The sequence below is a fragment of the Osmia bicornis genome, chromosome 8 (genome assembly GCF_907164935.1).
Source record: "Osmia bicornis bicornis chromosome 8, iOsmBic2.1, whole genome shotgun sequence".
NCBI lineage: Eukaryota > Metazoa > Arthropoda > Insecta > Hymenoptera > Megachilidae > Osmia > Osmia bicornis.
In genome coordinates this window covers 296,557-321,977 of record NC_060223.1, presented here as the reverse complement: position 1 = coordinate 321,977, position 25,421 = coordinate 296,557, and the positions used below count along the sequence as shown (strand labels likewise).

General features: G+C 47.2%; 1 protein-coding gene across 1 annotated transcript; it reads right to left on the bottom strand.

The window, feature by feature from the left end:
- Positions 1-349: 349 nt before the first annotated feature.
- LOC123988068 lies at positions 350-5,647 on the bottom strand. The gene has a single exon (XM_046286845.1). The coding sequence runs from the start codon at positions 5,645-5,647 to the stop codon at positions 350-352; it is 5,298 nt and encodes a 1,765-aa protein (XP_046142801.1).
- Positions 5,648-25,421: the final 19,774 nt, after the last annotated feature.

Below are 25,421 nucleotides of genomic sequence, written 5' to 3'. Positions count from 1 at the left end.
AACAAGAGGACCCACGCCCGACAGCCACAGCGCACGTCAACGAACACCACCAGTCCAAGATCCAAAACACAATTCACTCTTTAAAAGATTTGGGAAAACTCAGAAAAACTCTGGGAAAACACCCGCACAAATTGACCGATCACGGTTCAATGCGCGGGCCCGATCCCGGGCCATACCCCGCCACCACCACCGACACGCCACCCGCGCCTGCGCAGGGTTGCGTGACATCGTCCAACCGCAGACCCTCGCACAGCGCCAAATTTAAAAACAACCGCTCGAGCAAGTATGCAATCGCGCGACGCGAACATTCCGCCCGCCTTCGTCCACCGGACGAACCTTTAACTCGCGCTCAAATTATTGCATTATCCGCCGCAGGCTTGGATGGACTCCGCTCTAACCATAACGGGCATAATCGCGCAACATGCCGCTTTAAACAAGAAGTAGCCGTTCGTACCGTGACTACTCTCACTAAACCATCCGGTCCAAGGTGGACTTCAGTAACGCGCCCGAGAGGCCATTTCGAAGGAGGATACCGGTCGTCTCGCACGAGAACCAGTTGACCGACCGCGAAATTTTCCGTTGGTCCTCGCCATTTTGAACGCTCTTGCAGATGCTGCAGGTATTCCTCCGACCATTTCTTCCAAAAATTGTTTCTAATCGATTGAAGCAATTGAAACCGTTCAAGACGATTCTCTGACACGTCGGGGGGTGATTCGTCTGGAACTAACCCTGAAGCTACACCGAGAAAATGCGCAGGTGTCAAAGCCTGCAGATCTTCAATATCCGCGTTCAAAGGGCAAAGAGGCCGCGAATTGAGGCACGCCTCAATTTCTACTAAAACAGTTGAAAACTCCTCAAAGGTTAAAGGTCGATCACCAATCGCCCGTTTCAAGTGATGTTTAACCGATTTTACCCCCGCTTCCCATAAACCTCCGTAGTGGGGAGAATTCGGAGGGATGAACGTCCAAGTCGTTCCGTCATTCGCGAGAGTGGCGGCTACACTCTTATAAAAATCCGAAGCCGCTATAAACATGGCCCGCAACTCTTTATCCGCGGCTTGGAACGTGGTAGCATTATCACTATAAAGGTTCCGGCAGACCCCTCGACGTCCTGCGAAACGCCGATACGCGGCAAGAAACATCCGAGTCGTGAGATCGCTCACTGCTTCAAGGTGGATTGCTCGTGTCGTGAAACAAACAAAAAGTGCAATATAACCCTTATAACATTTATAACCCCGACCCTTAGCAGTGCGAACCTGGAAAGGTCCAGCATAATCTAAACCGGCGGAAGAAAACGGTCGAGCTGGTGTAATCCGCGTGGCAGGCAGATTGCCCATCATTTGCCAGGCCAAACGTGGCTTGACGCGTTGACAAGTGACACATTGTCGAATCTCCGTTTTGACCAGACGGGTCCTACCGAGAATCCATGCATATTGTAAAACCGTATTCATCGTGAGCGTAGGTCCACCATGAAGACAGGAACGATGCGCGTGCCGAACAAACAAACGACTAAGTGGAGAACGACGCGGTAAAATAGGTGGATGCTTGCGATCGTGAGACAAACTCGAATTTGCTAGACGACCCCCAACGCGCAGAACACCGTCCATCTTGTCCACAAACGGATTTAAACTAAGCAAAGGGTTACGCTTCGGTAAACTTTTTCCCATCTGTAACAATTTAATTTCTGAATCAAAAGCATGCGCCTGTGCCAACTTAACTATTGCAATTCGTGCTGCAGACAATTCTGATGTGGTCAAAAAATCAGGTAATTTAGAAAGATTGTCCTTGCGCCTTCGCAAACTAACCAATGGACGTAAACAAAAAGCCACAACACGAGTTAACCGAGTCAACGTAGAAAATTTACACAAAATCTCCGGATCACTCGGAGTCGCTTCAACATGCAAGACCTGCGGAGCTAGCGGCGCTTTCGGCCAGTGCTCCTCGGGCATCGCAAGCCAATCAGGCCCATGCCACCACAGGTTTGCATGTATCAAGTCTGCAGGCTTACTACCACGTGAAGCCAAATCTGCGGGATTCTCATTCGTGGGCACATGCGCCCATATAGCACTCGGCAACTCGGTCTGGATGAACGATACACGGTTCGCCACAAAAGTTTTCCAATGGCATGGGTGTTTGCGAAGCCAAGTCAAAACAATTTGACTGTCAGACCAAGTAAAAACAGGCAAATTCTGTAAAAAATCTAGTTTACGAACATGGCAAAGAAGCTTGACAAGTAATACGGCCCCACACAACTCTAAATTAGGAATGCTCACTGTTTTCACAGGAGCAACTTTACTTTTCGCGGATAGCAGAGAAACTCGAAACCGACCATTTCCCTCATGAATTCTAATATAAATTGCTGCAGCATAAGCACGGGATGAGGCGTCTGAGAACCCATGAATCTGCAAACCCGAGTCGCAAGAGGCTCCCAACCATCGACTAATTGGCAAGGCAGGCAAAATTGAAAGAGAGCTACAATAATCACGCCATCTATCCTGCACATCTAGTGGTAGAACAGAGTCCCATCCAATCTTTAGAATCCAAAGATCCTGCATCAAAATCTTGGCGGCTATCGTAATCGGAGCCAACCACCCCAGCGGATCAAACAAGCGCGCAATATTGGAGAGAACAGATCGCTTGGTCACTGCTCCGGTTAAGCCTTTAAAATCTAACGTAGTGAAACGAAATTCATCCCGATTTGGATTCCACTGAACCCCTAAAGTTTTGACAGACTCATCGATACCTATTGATTTTGAGTCTTCCGTCCCAGATTGCTGTGTATTGCCCGGCAGCAAATCAGCATGATTCGCGGCCCATTTATCTAACTCAACGCCCGCCGATTTTAAAAGGTCAATGAGCTCCCGTCGGGTGCGCACCGCGACGGCGAGCTCGTTCGCGCCCGAAAACGTATCGTCCACATACGTATTGTATATTAAACACTGGGCACCGAGAGGGAAGCGCGATTTTTCATCCTCCGCTAATTGTAGAAGCGTACGAATCGCGAGATAGGGAGCACACGCCGTCCCATAAGTCACGGTTGTCAACCGGTATTCCACCGGCGTCTCCGACGAGCTAGGAGCCCATACTATCCTTTGCAAATCTTGATCAACGCGCGCGACGCAAATTTGCCTAAACATTTTAACAACGTCCGCCGTAAACACAAAACGATACCGTCGCCAATTTAATAAGATCAACGAGAGATCACGCTGAAGAGCAGGTCCCGGCAAAAGTAAATCATTTAAACATTGACCTTCGCGAGTCTTTCGCGACGCATCAAAAACTACTCTAATCTTCCACTTTGACGGCGTCGATTGCACGACCGCATGATGTGGAAGGTACCATGCACGCGAATTAACAAGCTCCGACGCGGGAACACGCTCCATATGTCCTAAACTTTCATAAACGGACATAAATTCGCGGTATGCCGATGCAAGTCTAGAATCGCGATCAAACCGGCGATACATATGCGCAAGAGAGCCGATAGCCATACGTCTGGTTTCCGGACCAACCGCTGGCGGCTCAGATTTTAACGGAAGACGTACAATAAACCGACCGTCTGCATTACGACCGTGTGACTCTCGAAACAATCTTTCGCACGCTTCGTCTAATGGTTTCAGCGACGTGGCCGCTGGTAAATCTTCGAGGTTCCAAAACCGCTGTAGCGACTCGTCTAGGTCATGCTCCGCGGTACAATGCAACATGTGAAGTGGCGCGGCTAAATGGTGGACCGCCCGCCGTGAACCGTCCGAACGTACAGGGCCGGAGACAATCCAACCAAGGACCGTCTCCTGCGCAATCAGGGACGAGGGAGGAAAACTACGCAGTCCCGAACGCAACAATTGTCCATAAATGTCTGCACCAAAAATAACGTCGACCGATCCCGGAATATAAAATTGTGGGTCCGCCAAAGACAACCCCGCGAACGACCCGAGATCCAACTCCATGATGTGTCGAGCCGGAAGCTGCGACGTGAGTTTCGACAGGATCAACGCTTCCGTTTCGAGTTGAAACAACGGGTCAACTAACGAACATATTTTAAAACTCGTAGCCAGACAGGCAGTGCCGGCAGACTTCGCACCGAGACCCATTAACGGAACATCAACGCGACGCTTTCGTAAACCTAGAAGGTTAGCAACTGATTCGGATATAAACGAACCTTGAGATCCCTGATCTAGCAAAGCCCGCACACGGGTCCGCGCCCCGTGTGGCCCTTCCAACGTTAACTGAGCAGTTGCTAACAGCACCGTATACCTACGCGAAAGAACACGTGCAGTGTGCACATTAACACCCGAGGACGTAGAGGGTTTCCCGTCGTTTGAACCCTGTGACTCAACCGAATCTTTTTCCTTTGACTGAGAACCGCTGGCCTGTACCAAATGAATCATACTATGGTGCCTTTCCTTGCATTGCGTGCAACGAAAAGACGAACGACAGTCGGACACCCTATGACGGCCAAAACAATTGTAACAGAGTTGTAACCGGCGTACCTCTCTACGGCGGTCGAAAGGTCTCTTGGCCTGGAATTTATAGCACTTGGCTAACCAGTGCGCGCCAGTACACAAGGGACACTTCGGTTTCCCATCAACTGAAGGTTGAGACGAAACAGCATGGAATACCCGTCGCGATCCCAGTACAGTCTTAGGTATAGCTGAAGGCCCTTTTTCCGGTTTAATACTATTTGAAGCGACCATACTGAGCGCCTGAACGCGTTTTTCTAAAAACTCGGATAAATCCGCGAATTTCGGAAATCGATCTAAAAGGTTTACATCCCCCAATTCCGCGACGCTATCTAAAACCATACGACGATCCCTAACACTTAATTCCGTCTCCCACGCTTTTTGAGAATCGGAGTCCAGACGAGCCGCTAGGATATAAACAAACCAAATATCCCAATGCCCTACTGGCATTTGCAAATTTGTTAACGCCCGTACTATACGCTGAGCTTCGTCAGCAAATGAACGCAACTCTGTTGCGGATTCTTTCTTCAAATATGGCATATCCAAAAGTGCCCTTAAATGTTTGTATACAATCAAACGCGGATTGTGAAAACGCGCTTTCAAAGCTTGCCACGTCGCCGAATAATTCGCGTTCGTAGTCGTCACATCTTTAACGAGATCCGCAGCCGCCCCCTTTAAACAAGTTTTTAAATATTGCAACCTGCTTGCATCAGCCAAGCCGGGTGCATTGTGTACTAAGCTAGTAAACAAATCACAGAAATTTTCCCAGTCCTCGTATTGACCGGAAAACGTAGGCAAATCTAATTTGGGAAGTTTAGCCGCGCGGTGCTCGAGTGTTAAAGAAGAGCTAGCGTTCGGTGGCCCGGTCGGCAAGGTAGGCTGCTCTGCAGCCTCCAATTCCGCTTGTACAGTCAACAAAAAATCAAGCGTATCTTCGTATGTCGATTGCAAGCGGCCAATCACATTATCCGTAAGATACGCGTCGCCCTCCGCCTCATCACGAATTGAAATATCAGCATGCGCGCTACGCACATCCTTCCAGATTTCCTGTAGGGACTCGATTCGCGAAGCTATAATATTTCGATTAAAAGTGCTGCGATCTTTGTCTCTTAATCGAGAGCTCGACAACTCGATTTCTGCTAATCGCGTGTACTGCACCGTAATGAGCCTTTTCAAAGCGGTAGGCGCCATATTAATCAAAAATCTCGAAATTACTTAATTAATCTAAACCGCGAATCAAAACTAATAAAATAAGCTAATAACAAAATTAAATTCAATAAACCAATTACCAAACAAGAATAAAGAAAATATAACAATATATTTGTATCGCTCTACTATAATTAAACAAACAATAAATCACTATAGTCCTGACGTTATTCTCAAACAAAAAATAAAAATTTCCCACGTCTCTGCAGTCGAAACGGACCGCAAAGTTCGAAGAAACGTGACGCCGAGGGCCCACTTGAACTCGTGGCGACGCGACCAAAAGTCTATGTTTACGTTACTCGCCCCTACAGGAAAGAACGCGCGAACAAAGAATCGCCCATGCAACGGGATAACGCTGTCTCTTAACAGTCAGCCTAAAAAGTCAATCTCTAGTTTTATTTACTGTATTTGATCTCAAAACTGGCAAATCAGCTAACTTCGGTTCTGCACAATCACCTCATTCCTCACCCGGAGCACCAAAAATTATGTTCCGACTATTCGGAGTTACAATAAAATGAGGAAGGACATGAGGTGGAATTGGCGTCACCGGTAAATAAATAAAACAACTGATATATAATTAAAACAAAAAAATAACTTTAATAATTCAAAACCCTAACTGACTCTACTCTACGGGTACCGGCTGTAAAAAACCCCAGTCAAAAGTGGGGAAAAAGCCTGGTCCCAGCAAACAAATTATACTAAAAGAATATATACATCAAAGGATACAACAAAATCTAATAATCTAAAACGTGAAATAAAACTAGAAATTAAAACTAGCATGCACTTGCATAATCATTCAAGCCGTACTATAACTTCGCACAATCGAGAGCTCTCTTACCAATCGTATCGGATGGTGTCTCGCCGACGTCGCAACAAATCGTCGTGGTCCTTACCAAAAAACTACAAACCCTGATCACAGGTAACGTCCCGGCAAAGAGGACAAAGTGGCCGTAAAAAACGCACCACTAACTGCACGGCTAGCCAGGTGGGCAGAATCAACCGATCGCAGAACTGTGCGCACAGTTAGCCGTCTGAACCACCCACAAGATCGCCCGGCCGTGCAGATAAAATGACAGCACCTAGTTGCTTCAACAAGAGGACCCACGCCCGACAGCCACAGCGCACGTCAACGAACACCACCAGTCCAAGATCCAAAACACAATTCACTCTTTAAAAGATTTGGGAAAACTCAGAAAAACTCTGGGAAAACACCCGCACAAATTGACCGATCACGGTTCAATGCGCGGGCCCGATCCCGGGCCATACCCCGCCACCACCACCGACACGCCACCCGCGCCTGCGCAGGGTTGCGTGACATCGTCCAACCGCAGACCCTCGCACAGCGCCAAATTTAAAAACAACCGCTCGAGCAAGTATGCAATCGCGCGACGCGAACAACAACTTAGAATAGTGCAGAGTTACCTCAAAGAAAGGGGCCACAGTGTTTCTTCTTCCTTACCTAATCGGTAAGACGTTCGTTTTGAACGGCTGTTTATTGTCGTTTAGAGCGACGACGCTGGCCGATTGTGTTGTCTTGCAAGGCCCCAATATGGATCTCTCTTCTTTTCTCTGAATCGATGCATGCTGCCCAGTTGCCTGGTTGTTGGAAAGCCCCTGTACGAGAGTGCATATAAGCCTGTTTATTTACGGCCGGATTTGCGGGCGTGGCGGAAACTTGGATGCTTGCGAGGCGTGCTTTGATTTATCCTTATACATCTTTCGGTGTAAATTTTTATTCCTTTTGCATTTGTATGGACGCAATCGCTTACAATTTACAATTTGCAATTTACAATTTGCAATCTATGTGTTCAAAAGTGTCCGAGATTGTAAGGATGTCTCGAGCTTGCGATTGTGAACGGGTTCGAAATGTAGGATCGGCAGTGAGACGGCAATTGAAAATGAATGCACTTGAGATTGCACAAAACAAACAATGTATATTTACAGGCACAAATACACTATGTACAGTATTCACAATAAATTATGCGTTGCACGAATTTATGATGATCGTAGATCGTGAAGATTCACCCGCGTCGCGGAGAATTTGCGATTGAGATTGCGCTGTATTAAAACCACGTGTTGAACCAACACGTGGTCACCACGAAATTCTACTAATTTCGTGGATTTGCACGAACTAGATTAACCGCGAGTTCGCGTTGGCCGTCGGCACAGAATTCGCGTTGCGATGCTGAGTTCTTTAGAATCGAAATTCGTTACTTGCACTAGAAATTTTTGGAATCAGTACTGCACGTGTTTACCGCAACGATACAAAACCGTAATGGCCGAATCACCGGCTTCGTCGTAGCAAGAGCCGTTGGCTTCTTCCCGGTGACGTCAAGCTCGGTGATTGGTCAGCCTGACCGGCATCCAAGGTGGCTGCCGGTCGCGCTGAAGAGTGCTGCCGCGGTTCGTGTGGCGACGGTTGAAATCAACGCATTTTCGAACACTATGACTTATAACCGTATAATCTATAATTTATAAAGTAGGGGGGATTGAGCCAATAAGGCCTACGGTTATATTTAGTTGGAATATAACTCATTTGCTTTATTTATTATTTTACATTATATTACATTTCATTACATTCCATTACATTATGTCGGCTACGTATGTCGGTTATGTTGGTTACGTATGTTGCGCGTTACACACTTTCTGTAGTTCCCAATTTGTGAATATCCTTAGCTGTTTTACCTGCATTCAGTTTACGTACATTCATTCATTTATTATCCATTCATTCCTTCATTTTGATGTTGATTGATTAAAGCTATACATTGATCTGATTCGATTTTTCTTGATTTATTGATTCATTTCTGCTTCATATTTCATTTCTGCTAGTTGCCTGTTACCATGATTTATTCTAGTGTAACATCCAGCAGGAAGAGGAATAAATAAGAAGAACTTTAATAATTAATATTTATTAAAATATTTATTCATTTTTCGTTTTTTATAATTACAAACATGTAACGGTTCATTTTTGTTTATTTTTTGTACTACGTTGATTTAAATAATTATATTTGTATTTAATAACTATACAGAATCTTATATTTATTAATATTTATGTTTAACAAAAATTTTATATACTTCAGAATATACGTCGATAATTCTACCGCGTCGATAATTCTACCGCGTCGATAATTCTACCGCGTCGATAAAAGATCGACACAGCACGCGAAATAAATAGAGAGAGATAGCAATAGCGAATAGAAAGAGATAGGAACAAGCGCAGAGTAGAAAGAGACGGCAATAGCGCGTAGACAGAGATAGCGATACGCACGGAGTCACGTACGCACCGGTCAAAGTCCGAACACTTCCGGTATCGAAAACACAGGTAGAAAAAACTGCTACGTCAGCAGTTCTCCGGTATAAATACGAGCGTGCCGCGCAAAGACTTTTCACTTCGATTCTGATCGTAGTCCGAGACGGGTCTATGATACGATTTATATAGAATTCAGTAATCTTAGACTCTTTTGTCGGCAAAGTGGCAAAGGTTCCGCGTCAGACTCGGAGCGCTCAACTATCGGTTCGCAGTGGTTCTCCTACGTGTCAGGTTCGCACCCAAGCTTAACGAGCGAGCGAAAGCCGAAGCTCCTTGGATGCGGCCTATCAGTACACTGGCTCTAGAGCGACGATACCGTTTTGCAGAGTTCGCTACCAAGCTTAACGAGCGAGCGAAAGCAGAAGCTCCTTGGATGCGGCCTGTTCATTGACGGCTAAGTTGCCCAGAAACCGAACTGCGGCCGAACGAGCCAACTCCTACAGCGTCGGAACGGATCTTGGCCAATTTCCCGACAATTCATTCAAATCATTTATATTATATTAAATTATATTAAATTATATTAAATTATAAATTCAAGTTTTATAATCGTATCTAGAACCGCGTTCACTAATCAATTTATTTACTCTGTATTTTTATTTTAGGTTGAATTATTTTTGTAATAATCTAATTTTCTTTTATTGTATTCCAATTTAGGCTCAAATACGATTGTTAGTTTCTTTGTATTTTTCAATCCAGGGCGTACTCATTGTACATTACTAATACCATTATTTTCTTTTGTATTTCAAACACAGGGCGCAACATTTGTTAATTAACTACATTAATTCAATTCAATATTTAATTACTTCAATTCAATATTTGAATTCAATATTTAATCACATTATTTAATTACGTTCAATATTCTTTTATATTACTTACCTACTTTCTTTTTTTATTTTTATATTATACACAAGACACCACATTTAATTTCTTGAATAAACACTCACATATTATCATTTTGAGAAAGGAATCTAGCGTTGGATTTTACTCCTTTACCGCGTGCCACCCGAACCTATAATCCCTTCTTATAATTAATACATAATATATATATATCATAAAATACGAGTCGCCTTCTCATAGGGAACCGCTCTCCCTACGCGTCGGTGCAGTAGCGTGCTCGCGAATAATTCCGGGACGTTACACTAGTTTCATTGATTTATTATTTTATTTTACTAACTAATATTATTTGGGCTCACGGGACTTTCCTGATCGCATGCGTTGTTGGCGTTGTTTGACTTTACTGTTTGATTTTGTCTAAGTTAAATGTTTTATTCTATTTATTTATTCGGCCCTTCGTTCTGTGGCGATTCCTGATTCCGTTGATTCTGTTGTTCTGTTGTTCTGTTGTTTTGTATAATCTGTTTTCTGCGGCGCGATATGTAGTAATACAGTGTGCCCTGCAATCTGCGCAATCTGTGCATCTTATTCGGGTTGATTCATTTGATTTCATTTTATTTTTCCTTATTGTTTGAAATTTGTAATTTATATGTAATTTATATTTATTTAATTCCACCCTATTACAAACGTATGATTCATATTTATATATAATAAATAACCGTAGTATTGATTTTACTAACTGATTTATCCTCCATCTTGATCTGTCTGGAAGCTTGATTTGATGTTCGTGTGCTTTATACCTTCGTGAAAGTACTGTATATCAGACTTATCTTTGATGATAAGTTTGATGGTAAGTATGAATTCGTAGGATTGCGCGGCTGCACGATGGATGGTTTTGCAGTCGATAACTGTGTGTACCGGGTAACAGGCGCGCGGTAGGTAATTGCTGCGCGGCAGATAATTGGTCTGTGGAAAACCGTTACGGAACGAGCGGCCGAGTATTATGTGGTGGATGGAATATTTGCGGTTGGTAATATCTCTGGTGCTGCGGTTGGTTACCGACTAGGGATAGCTTTACGGCTTATCTTCGGGCAATATTGCATGCTTTACTTACTACGATGCGTTTTGCTATCGTTATCTTTCGTAGGTACCTTACTTCTGGTTTTCATCGCGGTGATTTATTGAAAGTTGTTGAAGTATTTTCGCTTTTATTTCCGCTTTTCGCTTTTGAACGTTTATATATTCTGTATAATTAGTTGATTAATTTGATGATTTGGTGGTTAATTTGATGGTCGACAATCATTATGGTGTGGACTAGGGAATTCGAACACTAGGTATCTATGTTCTTTATGGTTTATGATCGCGCTATTTATTCTACTTCGCCCGGTTTCCTATCTTAGTTGACGTTGACATGGTCATCGGTCATCTATGATGTGATGTGATACGAAGTGTTAAGTGATAAGTGTCAATTGAACTGAATTAATTAATTAATTGAATTGAATTTATTGAAATTATTGAATTTTGAATTTTCTAATTTAAATTTTGTATTTATTCGTGCGGATGTGATTGCTGTGACAGTGCGCGTACTAATGTGCTACGCTCGGAGGTATTGTATTGTAGTGTAATTGCAGTGTATTTGTTAATGTGGTATCATTAGCTCCGTTTTGTGCAATTTATGCATTCGGTGCATTTATATTACTTACTATTATATATTATATATTATATGCTGTATTATGTTATATTATATTATGTTATATTGTAATATGTTATAATATTGTATTATAGTATTGTTATTGTATTATATTATACCATGATCATATTGTATTATTTTATTTATGTTATTAATGTTATTACATCCAAGCTACGTTCAATCTACGTTCAATTGCGTTCAGCCTGCGTTCAATCTGTGACCATTTTAGGCATTGAATATATTATATGTTATATTATAATATTATTATTTGAGACCTTGGATTGTGTCCACTTATTCAGCTATATTAGTTAGCTATGTTAGGCTATACTTAACCAGTATTCTGTATTAAATTGTATTGTTTTGCATTATTATTATCTAACTTCCTAACTTTCTATTCCATTATATTATTATAATTGAATAAGTAAATGTACAGAGTAATTAACAATGGCATATGGCATATCGAATTGCATTGAATTAAATTACTTGATACAGATTATTAATATGTGTCTGCTTTATTTTACCTGCTGTGATTATAGCTGTGGTTATATCTGTGATGATTATACATGCGATTATATTTGCGGTTATATTTATTTGACTTAGTTTAATGGGTCTTGTATTATGGAATTTAGAAGAGTCTATCTGGATTGGATGGATTAATGAGTTTATATCATATGCGTATATTGCGTGAATAATCCCTTTGCATATTTTAAGGGTGGGTTTGGTTCTGATTCTGGTTTCTTGTTTCTTAGTTCTTAGCTCCTTAGTTCCACTTGTAGTATCATGCATTGTTTCTAAGCTTTCGGGGGTTGTTTGGGCTCCCAGGCATTGTCAATTAATTGTAGACTCTAAGATGTATCATATATCCTTTAGCAATTTTGATATGAATGACGTGTAACGACATTGGTTTATTGGTTTATTGGTTTATTGTTCGCCGTTCACTATTCACTATCCTTATTCTTTTCTTATTTTTATTCTTGGTCACTTGACATGTTTCAGTGACTTCTTCTTCAATTGAGTGTTACGGTTTACGTTCCATGTTCCTATAATATCATTCACTGCTCTTTTGTAGCTCTTCGTACCCCCCCCCTCAGGATAATGTATTGCATACTATGTTTAATTCAATTCTAGTGCAGCTGTGACAGTTGTGAATCTGTGTATTTTGAATACTTACGGTACTTTATGCAATCTTTTGTACATTAATTACCCTTTCTTAATTTCAATTCTGATTCTGATTTTGATTCTGATTTGGAAAGTGTTAGTTCAGTATTGGTTAATACGGCTGGTGCTCAGGGAGGCATACACTGCCGTAGTCCGTCCTGCATGATACAATGTCTTTATGGTTTTCTATACATACATATATGCGTTATGGTTCCTTAAATTCTTTGAATTTCTTGACCGTGGATCTCATATGACTTTCTTATAGAAGTGTCTGGCTTGGTTCAGCACCTATATGCCTTTTCTATTAATTGGTATTAAAGGGGGTTTAATGGAACTGCATCATTTAAACTGACTATGGTATGAGGAGTTTAATTAATTATCCACATCGGTATACTTATTAAATTGATTATATTTGGAGTGTTTTCGTTACATATTATATATACACATATGTTCATAGTAATTTTGATCTATTGTAGTGTAGTTTAGTTTTCTTGTACCTTTATATTATGATTTAGTAGTAATATGGTTGTATGTGGGGTTTATTATTGATTAGTTTTCACCACGCGCTGTATTGCATCGACTTACCTGTATCAGTATTAATATTAATACCATACTTATCGGAGCGGTATTATAATCCAGTAACAATCTAATCTACTCAATTTATAACTATTTGAATTGTTTGATCTGCCTTGTGGTTTATGCCGATTTAGGTCTCATGTGCTCCCCATATTATATCAGATGGGTATTCTCTTCTCCTGTTATCCGTTAATTACCCTCTACCTCCACTTCCATTGGCTGGCGTTAAGGCTTCCTGCAAATAGACTAGGATTATGTTACATTTTACATTTAATACTATGGCTAATTTCTGATGTTAACAGTTCTGTCTCTTCCTATTATTCTCATTATGAGGTATATGTTGCTACTTATCTTTATTGATGATTTGCTCGCAATAATTTCTAATTGTTTTTTATTGCCTTCATTTGATCATTGATTGTACTCCATCATGATCGCTTGCCAACCACGTTGAGGTTGTGGTCGCGTAAATGTTCCTGCAAGTAAATTTATGTAACTTAATAGTTTCAATGAATGGTTTCAATTATTAGTATTACATTACGCTCACCTATTTATTTTCTTCCCAGCTTACTTTCTGGTTATACCCTATATTCTATATTTTATACCGTACCTTATTTACCTTTAGCTCTGATAATAATTAGTAGCATTCTATGTTATGTTATGTTTGCTTCTCTTCTCTCATGGCTGGCTTGCTATTTGCTATCTGTCTGGCGACTTTATTTTACTTTACGGTTCACATCCTTGGTTTATTTCATCTCAAATTTATGGTTTATCTTGAGTATAATTTTATGTGATTATATTGTGCGCTAGTGTTGAATGTTAAATATTCCTCTTCTGCTATTTGGCTGCTCGGCTGTATGTATGTATGTTTGACGTTTTAGGTTTTGGAGGTTTTGTTGGTTATTTGCGTATGTCCAGTTCACATATGCTCGCTTGCCTGCTTGCGAACAATACTACTTATGTTTACTTCACAGTTTCTCACGTTCTCATGTTGCTTACTGTTTCTTTTACTGTTAACTATTCATTAACTGCTCTATTGCATTAGATGCATCAGATGCATATATATATTTATTTCCCGTTGTATTTGTGGTTTGATTTAACCGGTTTTATTATGTTTAGTATGTTTAGTATGCTTATTATGACAGCTGTTATTGAATGTATGGGCTCCTCTAATCTATTCATGGGCTTCATGTGCTTATTAATTCCTATTCATTATTCATTATTTATTTATTAATTCACTCATTCATTTATTCATTTATTTATTCATTTATTCTTTACTCATTATTTATTCATTATTTATCGTTGCATATTTGGGGCATTCGAAGCGCTACTCGAAGCGCTATGCTTGTCATGAGCGTGTGTGTGTGTGTGTAAAGTATGTATGGGACAGGTCATCGAGGATTGCAGCCCACCAAGATGTGGCACAGTCAACCAGGGAAAGGATTCGCCCCGGGCCCTGGCTGTGCTGAAGAGCAAGCCCTGTTAAAACAGGTGAACACATGGCGCAACCACCCGTTGAGCAGGAGCTCCGGTTCCTGGTCGTGGCCGAAGAAAAATGGCCCGTCCTCGTGGAAGGTCAGGTGGGCGTGATGACTGCAAGGATAAGCCACATCATCATTATCAACCAACCATGGTGGACGAAGATGGACACGGCCAACTGTGGAGATACGATGTCCCGATTCCTGGTCAACCAACCATGGTGGACGAAGATGGACACGGTCAGCCGTGGAGATACGATGTCCCGGTTCCTGGCCGCGTCGAAGAGCAAGCTCCTGCCCTGGCAGGTGAACACATGGCGCGACCACCCGGAATGGGCTTACTTCGGTTCCTGGAAGTGGCAGAAGAAAAGTCCTGTGCCTTACCGTACAGGTTGAAAATGTCCTACCGCTGGATCGGAGGTGCAACGGCGTGGATCCGCAGATGCCCCATGTGCCTAGTGCATGGCGCTTTTGCGGGCGGCCCCAATAACGCGAAATGCGTTGAAGTGCCGAAGCGTCGTTGTGGCTATACGCTGGTATTCCTTTATGAATTCTAACGAGTGAAAAGGTGCCGGCAGCCCACGTTAGGGGAGAGGTTTTAGTGGGTAGTACGTCCAGCTTCGGGAGTGCCCACTCTGGGCTGCCCGTCTAGGTCGTCCCTTCAGGGCTGTGGCCTACTCTTTGGCTAACCTCAACCCTTAAGGGTTGGGTTGCCAGGTTGCCCCTTTCTGGAGTTGCCTCTTTGGGTTTGCCCTCACCTCACGGGCGCCAGGCTGCCCCTTCAGGGCGGACATGTGTCCAACACTGCCCGGGTCCCCTCTAGCCGAATAGAGGAAAAGGGGAGCTAACCCACGCGTGCGCAAACGCATTTCCTCTTCCAACTGAACCAAAAAAAAAAAAAAAAAGTTTCATGGGGACCCACGGCCAAGTGTACTGGCTGGGCGGGGAGGTGATACCCCGACGTGGCGCGTCCCCAGGTGGCGGCTAGGGGAATGATCGTCATGCACTTTTCGGAGTGCATGGAGGGTAGGAGTGAAATAAAATAGCTCCCGCGGACCAAACACCAAGGGAAAGAAAACCCATCAAAACCTCCCCTGTGACTAGGGGATAGAATACAGACACGGTAACGCCTACCTGTCGTAGGAGGCGACTAAAAGGGGGGCGCTTGCTGCTGTCGAAGTAGCCTCGCAGGTGACCCGGGGTGATGCCGGTGGGATCTACGGATCCCTTGCCGGTAAGGCCTGGGTCGGGAGGCGACAAGGTGGCTGCAGCGTCATTCAGTTCTCCAGGGGCCAGGCTGCGTGGCGGTCGGGTGCGGGTAGCGAACCCGGAGTGCCCAAGCAATTACACCGTAACCCAGTGGTCACGTCTCGCTGGAACGGGGGGCTTGCCTTCATTGGCCGGCCCGCGAGGATGACAACCGCTATAAAATATCTCTAGCCCCAAGCTGCGGTTCGCGGTGATGAGGGCACCCCTGGAGTCAGCGCCAGGGGTGGCTGATAGGTGCATCAGTCTCTAGCGGCCAACCCCGGGATATCTGGCGACCCCCCGGGTGCACTAGCCTTACCCGGGTAAGGCGGCTCTGCCTGGGTGGACCCACAGACCGACCCACTCGTGGGAACACTATGGATGACTTGAAACTAAAAACGCCAACAACAACAACAAAAACTGGACGGGACGTACCGACAACGACTGCGTCTGTTCAACAGGACGCGAGACGGGAAACGGGCGCGGAGGATATGGCGCAGCCCAGCACTAGCAGGGTAACGGATGCGCGCCGCCTATCCGTCCGATTAACTAGGGCGGATGTGGAGTGGCCTCCCCTGAGGCCGGTACGAGGAGGGGCCGGAGTTTCCCCGGCGGCCTCTGATGCCCCCGCATCCAGAGAGAGTCAGGTGGACTTGGACTCGGACGAGGAACTCTCCTCGGCAGTATCTCTGGAGGCACGGCGCCCGAGCAAGAGGGGTCGCCCGCCGACCACGGGCTAGTACGTGAGGCTCGCGGCGGCTAAGCAGAGAGTCCTGGATGTCCAACGCCGGGAACTTGACCTGCTGGAGGAGAGGAGGGTGCTCGATCCTAACGAGGACCCTGTAGAACCGAGTCGGGGTAGGAGGTCCCTCCCGGAGCCTGAGGACCTGGCGGAGGAAGTCAAGTCCCCACGCGCGACCTTATTGCGCAGTCCTTGGAGTTCTGTCGCGACATCGACAAGGTCGCGGGCGTCTCCAAGGGACTGGAAGCGACATTCGTTCGCAAGCTGAAGATGGCCTCCCGCTACCTTAAGGCCATCCACACGGAAGCGGGAATCAGGCCTGCACCTGCCAGGGCCGATAAAGAGGTGAAGGAGCTTCGCGAACAGCTGAAGCTGCGGGAGGAACAAGTGGCTGTCCAGGAGGCCCAAATCAACATCCTGCAAAATAGCCTGGCAGACATTACGTGCAGGGTCGCTGCCACAGAGGTGCCGGCGCCTGAAGGCCCTGGCCCATCCAAAAGGTCGGCGAGGCCCGGCTCGCCGTTGTCTGGCGAAGAGGCGGGCAGGAAAATGAGGAAGGACGCAGTCGAGCTTCCTACTTACCGTCTTGCCCGAATGAATGTCCCGTGGTGCAAGTCCCAATCCCTGCTGCTGCACCCGGAAAAGAGGAGGGGAAGGTTGGTGGCCTCGAGCCCGACCTGATGAGGGGATTTGCGGCTCTCCTCGAAAAGGGCCCGTCGGGGCTCCGGGCGGAGTTCAAAGCCGCTATTGCAGCCGTCCAGCCCCCGCCTAAGAGAGCGGAGCATGTTAAGGGGGGAGCTGCGGCTGCGGCCATCCCCACTGCATCGAGGAAGGAAGCTGAAAGGCGGGTGCGAAATAGGACCCTGCCTGCAACGGAGCCGTTGCCGGGGCCCCCCTTAACACCCGACCTACCGGCATCATTTGTAGAGGCTAGAATGGCCCGGATTGTCGAAGAACATCGGAGGACGGCGGATGGGACCTGGGTGACGGTGGTCGGCCGCCGCGCTAAAGCTGCAGAGAAGAAGGCGGCAGCAGCCAAGACCCCTCCCTCCCAGACCTCCAAGGTGGTTGCCCAGAAGGGGCAGAAGAGAGGGGCGGCACCGGCGGTTAAGGGGCAAGGGGCCCAACCTGCCAGGCAGAAGGCCCCCCGCCCTCCTCGTTCTGCGGCGGTCACCATCAACCTAGCTGCCGAGGCTAAGGTCTCATACGCCGAGGCCATGCTCATGGCCCGGGAGCGGGTCAAGTTGGAGGAGCTGGGCATCACGGCGTTGATGTCCAGAAGAAGTCGGACCGGTGGCTTGGTCCTCGAGTTACCTGGGGAGGACAGGACGGAGAAAGCTGCCAAGCTGGCTGACCGACTCCGCCAGGTGTTCAGTGGCACCGAGGTGAGGGTTGCCCGCCCCATAAAAATGGACGAGGTTAGGGTCACCGGTGTCGACGACTCGGTCACCCCGGCGGAGGTGGTGGCCGCATTGGCCGCTGCGGGGGGTTGCTCCGCTGAAGAAATTGAAATGGGCGAGATTCGCACCTCCCCCAAAGGATGGGGACTGTCTGGGCGAGATGCCCTCTAGCGGCACTCAAAAAATTATCCGTCTCTGGGAGGGTTCTGGTCGGGTGGTCCTCGGCCAGAATACAGGCGCTGCCACCGCTGCCATTGCAGTGCTATCGCTGCCTGGAAAGAGGGCATGTTAGGCAGCGATGCACTTGCGAAGCTGATAGGTCCGACCGCTGCTATGCGTGCGGAGAGTCGGGCCTCGTGGCCAGCAAGTGTAGCGCCACACCGCGGTGCCCCCTCTGTGCGGACCTGGGGCGGCCCGCGTGGCATCGATTGGGGGCAAAAGGTTGTGCCCCCTCCTCCTCCCAGAGGAAGAAGAAGAGTGCCGATGAAGGGGCAGGAACAGCCCCCAAGCAACAGGCATGAAGGACCAAGCCTGCGGAGTCGAAGAAGGCGGGCAAGAAAAATCCCCCTGCCGAGACGAGATTGTCTCGCATCCCGTCGCCAGTGGCAAAGGGCCCGCAGAAGAAGGACATTCCGCGACCCAGCGAGGGAGGAGGATCTGTACGGGCAGTACCCAGTTTTGGAGACTGCCCTACAGGCAGCCATCAGGGAGTCTAAATCCCGGGCATGGGACGAGCTCCTAGGCTCTCTCTAGAAGGACCCATGGGGGCGCCCATACAAAATGGTGATGGGCAAGCTTAAGCCCTGGGCGCCCCCAGTTTTTGGGACGGGTAGTCGACACAGGAGAGAGGGAACACACCCGCCCCCCGCCAGACCACGAGGAGGTGGATTGGTCCGACGAACTGGGGGTCACGGAGGAGAAGCTGGCCGGGGCGATTAAACGGACAGGGGCCCGAAACACTGCTCCGGGCCCCGATGGCGTCCCCGACCGTGCCTGGGTGAAGGCTCTACGCGTCCTCGGTCCGAGATTGAGACGCCTCTTCAGCGCCTGCATTAAGGATGGAGTCTTCCCAGAACAGTGGAGGACGGGGCGGCTAGTCCTTATCCGGAAGGATGGGCGACCCTCCGACAGTCCCTCGGCCTACCGGCCCATCGTGCTGTTGGACGAGGTGGGGAAGTTGTTTGAGCGGATTCCGGTATCCCGCCTCGTACAGCACATGTCCCAGGAGGGTCCCGACTTGGCCGAGTCGCAATATGGCTTCAGGCGGGGGCGCAGCACTATCGACGCAGTCCAGACGATGCGCTCTCGCTGCGACTCGGCCAGGTCCCGGGACAGGGTGGCGTTAGGCGTTAGTCTAGACATCGTCAACGCCTTCAACACCCTGCCTCACGGGACGATAAGGGGGGCGCTGACACGCCACAAGGCGCCCCCCTACATGAGGAGGATCGTCGGCGACTACCTCCGGGACAGGAAGATTGTGTACTGGGGCCGGGATGGCCAGATGCACGAGACGGACGTGGATTGTGGCGTACCCCAGGGTTCTGCGAAAGGTCCCACACTTTGGGACCTGGGGTACGAACCGGTCTTGCGGGTCGAGCACCCGACCGGTGTGAGCCTCACGTGCTTCGCAGATGATACGCACGTGTTGGCCGTCGGTCGGGGGTGGAAAATGACTAGCCGCCTTGCCGAGATTGGCGTTGCTGCCGTTGCCGCGGGGATCCGGCGGCTGGGGCTTCAGCTAGCTCCCCACAAAACCGAGGCAATGTGGTTTTACTCGCCTCGGCGTGGGGTTGCGCCACCGCCCCAGTCGGTGGTCCATGTGAGTGGAGTCGACGTCCAGGTGGGGAAGGGCCACAGGTACTTGGGCCTCCACCTGGACAGCCACTGGCGCTTCGAGAAGCACTTCGGTCGTCTGGCAAGCAACGCGCTTGCCCGTCTACTGCCCAATATCGGGGGGCCCAACGAGAAGGTTCGCCGTCTCTACGTGGGGATCGTGCGGAGCATGGCCCTCTATGGTGCGCCCATATGGGCGAACGCCCTGATGGATTCCCGGCGCAGCCAGCAACTGCTGCGCCGGGCTGAGAGGAGGATAGCCATCAGGGTAATCAGGGGTTACCGCACGGTCCGCTACGAGGCGGCGATGATGCTGGCAGGGGTTGTCCCCTTCAAGTTCCAGACGGAGGGTGACGCCAAAGTCTTCTGGCGTCTGCGTGCCCTTCGTCTGGACTGGATCCCGCCAGAAGAGATGACCGAAGCTGTTGTTAGGATTAGGCGCCCGGTCCGGCAGGGAGCCCTGGGTCGGTTGCGACACGAGCTCGACGAGAGCGGCGCCACCGCCCAGCGTGTAGCCAGGGCGGTCCTTCCAGTGCTCAAGAAATGGAGGGACCGCGACCACGGAAGGCTCACGTTTAGGACCACACAGGTGCTCACCGGACACGGTTGTTTCGGTGAGTTCCTGCACTGGATCCGGGCGGAGGGGACGGCAGCATGCCATCAATGCGGGGCGGGGCGGGACACCGCGCAACATACCTTGGAGCACTGCCCAGCGTTTGCGCGGGCCCGTCACGCCCTGCGGTGCGAAGTTGGTGGTGATCTCTCGCCGGCGGCACGTGTCAAATAGATGCTCGCCGGCGAGAATCAGTGGAGGGCGGTGACCGATTACTGCGAGACGGTCATCCGTGACGGTGGGCAGTGAAGATGTTACATACCAGGCCCACCGCCCCCAACGGGGTGAAGAGGATGGGGGGAGCACACTCTCCCCCTGAAGAGGAGATCTGTGTGGGGACACCAGTCACCCCCCGGAAGAGGAGCACCGGGGAGGGGCGAACGCCAACACCGATCGCGCGGCCCCGCGGAACTTATGCGGGGCCGCAGGACCGCAGGAGGCCGGGGCTGGGGCCTTGGCCCCTATTGCACGCGGCCCGAGAAGTGCCGTCATCTGGTGTGGCCCCCGATGGCGGCGGAGTTTGGCAGGTAGGGGGAGGGCCAAAGCTGGACCCTCCACCGAGCATGGCGGCGTCAACGCGCCATGGGTGTTTGGGCCTCGGTGTTGTTCGTCAGAGGTCCCGGGGCCCTCCCCAACACACAGCGTAGGCCACCGTGGGGATTTTAGCCGGTAAAAATCCGGCACTACCCTCGGTTCCTCCCCAGGAGGGCTGGGGGCGTCTTTCGAAGATTTCACCCACGTAAAAAAAAAAAAAAAAAGGTTTCAGGGGGAATCCATTGTGGATCTGGGCTGGGCGTCCCCTGTGGCCGGGCGCATGGTGCAAAATTGGAGGGTGGCGGCGAGGGAGACGCTGAGTGATCATCTATACATCACCTTCAGCTACTCCCTCCCTGCCGCCCCCAGGCCGGCGCGTGGCCCGCCACTGCGTCGGTGGGTGCTGAAGAGGCTGGACAAGGACATGCTGATGTCCGCAGCCCTTGCCGGGCCGGTCGCGGACATTGAGGGGGAGGCCAAGTGGTTCCGGGAGGCGATGACCGCAATATGCGACACCGCCATGCCCCGGGCTCGCGCCTGCCCCCCCCCCCCCCCGGAGGGCGGTGTACTGGTGGTCGGGCGACATTGCGGATCTCCGATCCGAGTGTTAGCATGCCCGGCGCCAGTGGCAGCGTGCCCGAAGGGCTCGAGTCCGCGACCCGGCGAGGGAGGATCTGCTGAGGGGCACATACCAGGTCTTCGTGGTAGCCCTGAGGCAGGGCATCAGGGACGCGAAATCCCAGGCGTGGGAGGAGCTCCAGGGCTCTCTGGACGAGGACCAGTGGGTGCGCCCTTACCGGATGGTCATGGGCAAGCCCCGCGCACGGGCTCCCCCGGTCTCGGAGAGCCTGGACTCCCAGCTGCTGACGCGGGTAATAGACACCCTCTTCCCCCGTTCCGGGGGAAAGTCGCACCCGCGCCACCAGCAAGGGCCGGCGGAGCGCGTCGCCTGGTCCGTCGACCTGGGGGTCACAGAGGAGGAGCTGGACGATGCCGTCAGAAGGCTCGGGGCCAAGAACACCGCCCCGGGCTTGGACGGCATCCCCGGCCGCGCCTGGGTTATCGCGTCCGGCGTCCTAGGTCCGAGCCTGTGCCGCCTCTTCAGCGCCGCACAGTGGTAAAATTTCTAATTCTAGGTGGACAAAAATGATATTTCTGAATTAATTCAAAATGGATTTGAATGAAATGATGTATTAACATTTATACTGAAATAAATAATTTCAATAATAATATCTCAGTCTTTCCTTTGTTTCACCCATTATTACCATCCAAATGTCTGAAACTGCAGTGTATGCTGTAGGCAAATTTCTCCATGGTAATAAACACGCAACAACACAAACGTGTTATTAATTGAAATGGTTATATAAAGTGAATTTTTTTATTACACGTAGCAAAATGGAAAGTAAGTAAATGTAAAATTAATAAACATTTCCTTTTTTCACCTTAAAACTTATAGAAAGATGTAAATTAAATGAACCGCAATTGCAACCTTTTTTTTTACTCAGTGAAAAGTAATATAAGGTTATATCTCGACTCAAGCATGCTCAAGCTGTAAAACTGTTTTATATTGTTTCTATATGAATTACTTAACAATGCCCAAGAAAAATTAGCTGCTACAATCTGCACCTTACTGAGAAATTATCAATTTCAGGTGCATACGCAATTTCGCGGAAACACTAGTTCGATGTATTGCTGAACGAATCGAAGAAAGAGGCGAAAATTTCACAACTTGTTAATCATGTTTTAAATTATTTTAATATTAATGATGTTCGAGAGAATATGGAAACCGTTATAATGGACCGTATTAGAAAATTAGCTTATATTATGTCCCAAAAATGGACGGAGAGCCACCGCGTGAAAGAAAAATTTATAAAAAAGAATTCGTTGTGGTTGGAAGGTTTCACATACTTTCCTGAATTACAAAAAAGTGAGACAGAACAGCAGCCTTCAACATCTAAAGGTCCTGGTCGCCCTAGAAAAATATTTCATGAAGGAAGTGAAAAAACCAAAAAACGCCGAGTACAATTATTATTAGAAACATATAGTAATGACGAAATTGTGTATGCTGCACAAGTAAGTTTAACATCGGAAGGAAAGCGTGATGCTGCTTTTCTAGTGAAAACAGCAGCATGTAGATCTCCTGAAGGGCGAAGGGTAAAACGAATGAAAAAGAATTTTCAAACTTCACAGGCTAAACCAGAAAAACTTAATAAGGAAGAAGCACTAGCTGCATTTTTAGATGGGAAAATGACGAAACGGGCATATGAGGCGGTACAACAACGTTTAAAAATGCATGGTTTGAATGCGTTTCGTTCGTATCCTTTTGTTCTCGAAGCAAAAAAGGAATGCTATCCGGACGAAATTAAAGTTACGGAAATTTCTGCTGAGGTACCGTTACAATCTATCATTGACCATACCATTAAACGAATTTGTAAGGTACAAGAACCAGTATTACACGACGCAAAAGACAAACTGAGTGATATTGAAATTATATTAAAATGGTGATGTGATGGTACCTCTGGCATGAGTAAGTATAAACAACGGTTCAAAGAATCCAATTGTAACGACCCAGAGTGAGTACGTCACTGCACCGACTTGTAGGGAGAGCGGTTCCCTTAGAAGGCGACTCGTATTCTGTGTTTTAGGGATTACGGGTTCGTGTGGTGTGCGGTTAAGGAGTGAAATCCAAACACTAATGTGCTAGAAACCAAATGAAAATTTGTTTATTCAAGAATAAAAGGTAAGTGAATTGAAATATAATATAAAAGAAAATCGCTAGTATCACAATAAGTGCGGCTAGAAATAGGAATACAGTAAGAAATTATAATTAGTTCGCCCTAGATTGGGAATACAATTAGAAATATGTAATTAGTAATTAATATATATAAGTAGAAATTAATAATTGTAAAAATTGATAGCGCTAACGCGAATGTGGCGTGGTCTTCCTGTACAGTCAATACTCTGTTTGTTTTCAACAATGATTATGGAAACTAAATTTCCAGAGGTTTGTACGAAACTATCGGAGTCGAGTTAACCCTTCCTATAGGTCGCAATCGGTTTCTGGTTATACCAGAGCTGTGTTTTAGACGCAGGCCTTTCAAGGAGCTCCGCTCCTCGCTAGCTCATTACACTTGAAATGTTGGCTTAGCTTAAACACCTGTGCAACACGTTGCGTACCATGGATAGGAGGTCCACCTGACCCGTAGTGCTGTACGCCACCAGTGGAAGAGTAGAAATTAGCTATAGCTCGCGCTCTATCGCTGCCTAAACAGTTCAGCGCAAGCTCTTCTCTACTGATCAGAGTGTTGTCTGTTTCAGACCGAGGTCTGAGAAGATCTGCGAAGAAACTGTGCGGAACGCCTCTATTTATACTCAGATCTTGCTGAGTCGGCACTTTTTTTTCGCATAGAGTTCTTGGGGTAGCTGGGTTTTTCCCATCACGTGGTGGTCCAGCATCCCCACTCTAGAATACTACCCCACCGTATGCTTACTGCGGTTGCGCTGGCGCGTGCGTAGTCAGACGTCGATAATTTATCGGTAAACTGTTTTACCGTCTGACTTATCGACTAAACTTTTATCGATGAATTTAACAGACTCGGTTATCGACGAAAATGAAAATATTTATTACAAAAATTTTATACACTAAATATTAACAATAAAAATTAAATAAAATACTTTGTATGAAATATAAAAATTAGTTACAATAAAGAAATTAAATAAAAAAGATATTGTGTTTGATTATTGGGTCGTTACAACTTTCCCCGCGCGTTTGTCTCTTGTTCTCAAGAGACTATGATTTTGCCTTCTGAGATTGCACAGGGCGCAGCAGCAGTTCTCCTCACCGTTTCTTGGAGAGGATGACAAAATTCCAAAATATCTTATGACTTCCCCGTGTTCTCGTCTTGGGTCATTCCTTTCTGAATTTCCATAAACTTTCCAGTTAAACTCTGGAATGTCTATTAAAATTAACCTCCACTGTGGTGGTGATGGTGGTGGTGGTGTTGGTGGTGGTGTTTCCTCCCTTAGCATTTCTTCTTGCGCTGTTATCTTTGAAATTTTGTATAAAAGAAATAATTAATAAATGAAATAAATCGTTGATGATGTAATTCTACCTCTTTAAATTGCTTTAAAGCTCTTCTTAGCTTTTTTAAACGCTCGCGTCGTCCTGCGCGTCTCACCATTTTCGCTCTCTATGAATTGAATTTAGCAGCGCGTGCGCAGCGTCACTTTCTATATCTCTCTCTCTTTCTTAGTTTCCATCTCTCTCTATCTTTTCTTTTACCAATATGGCTGACTTGCGATTCTGCGCATTAATACTTCGAACGAATTGAAATTGTACATGGTTT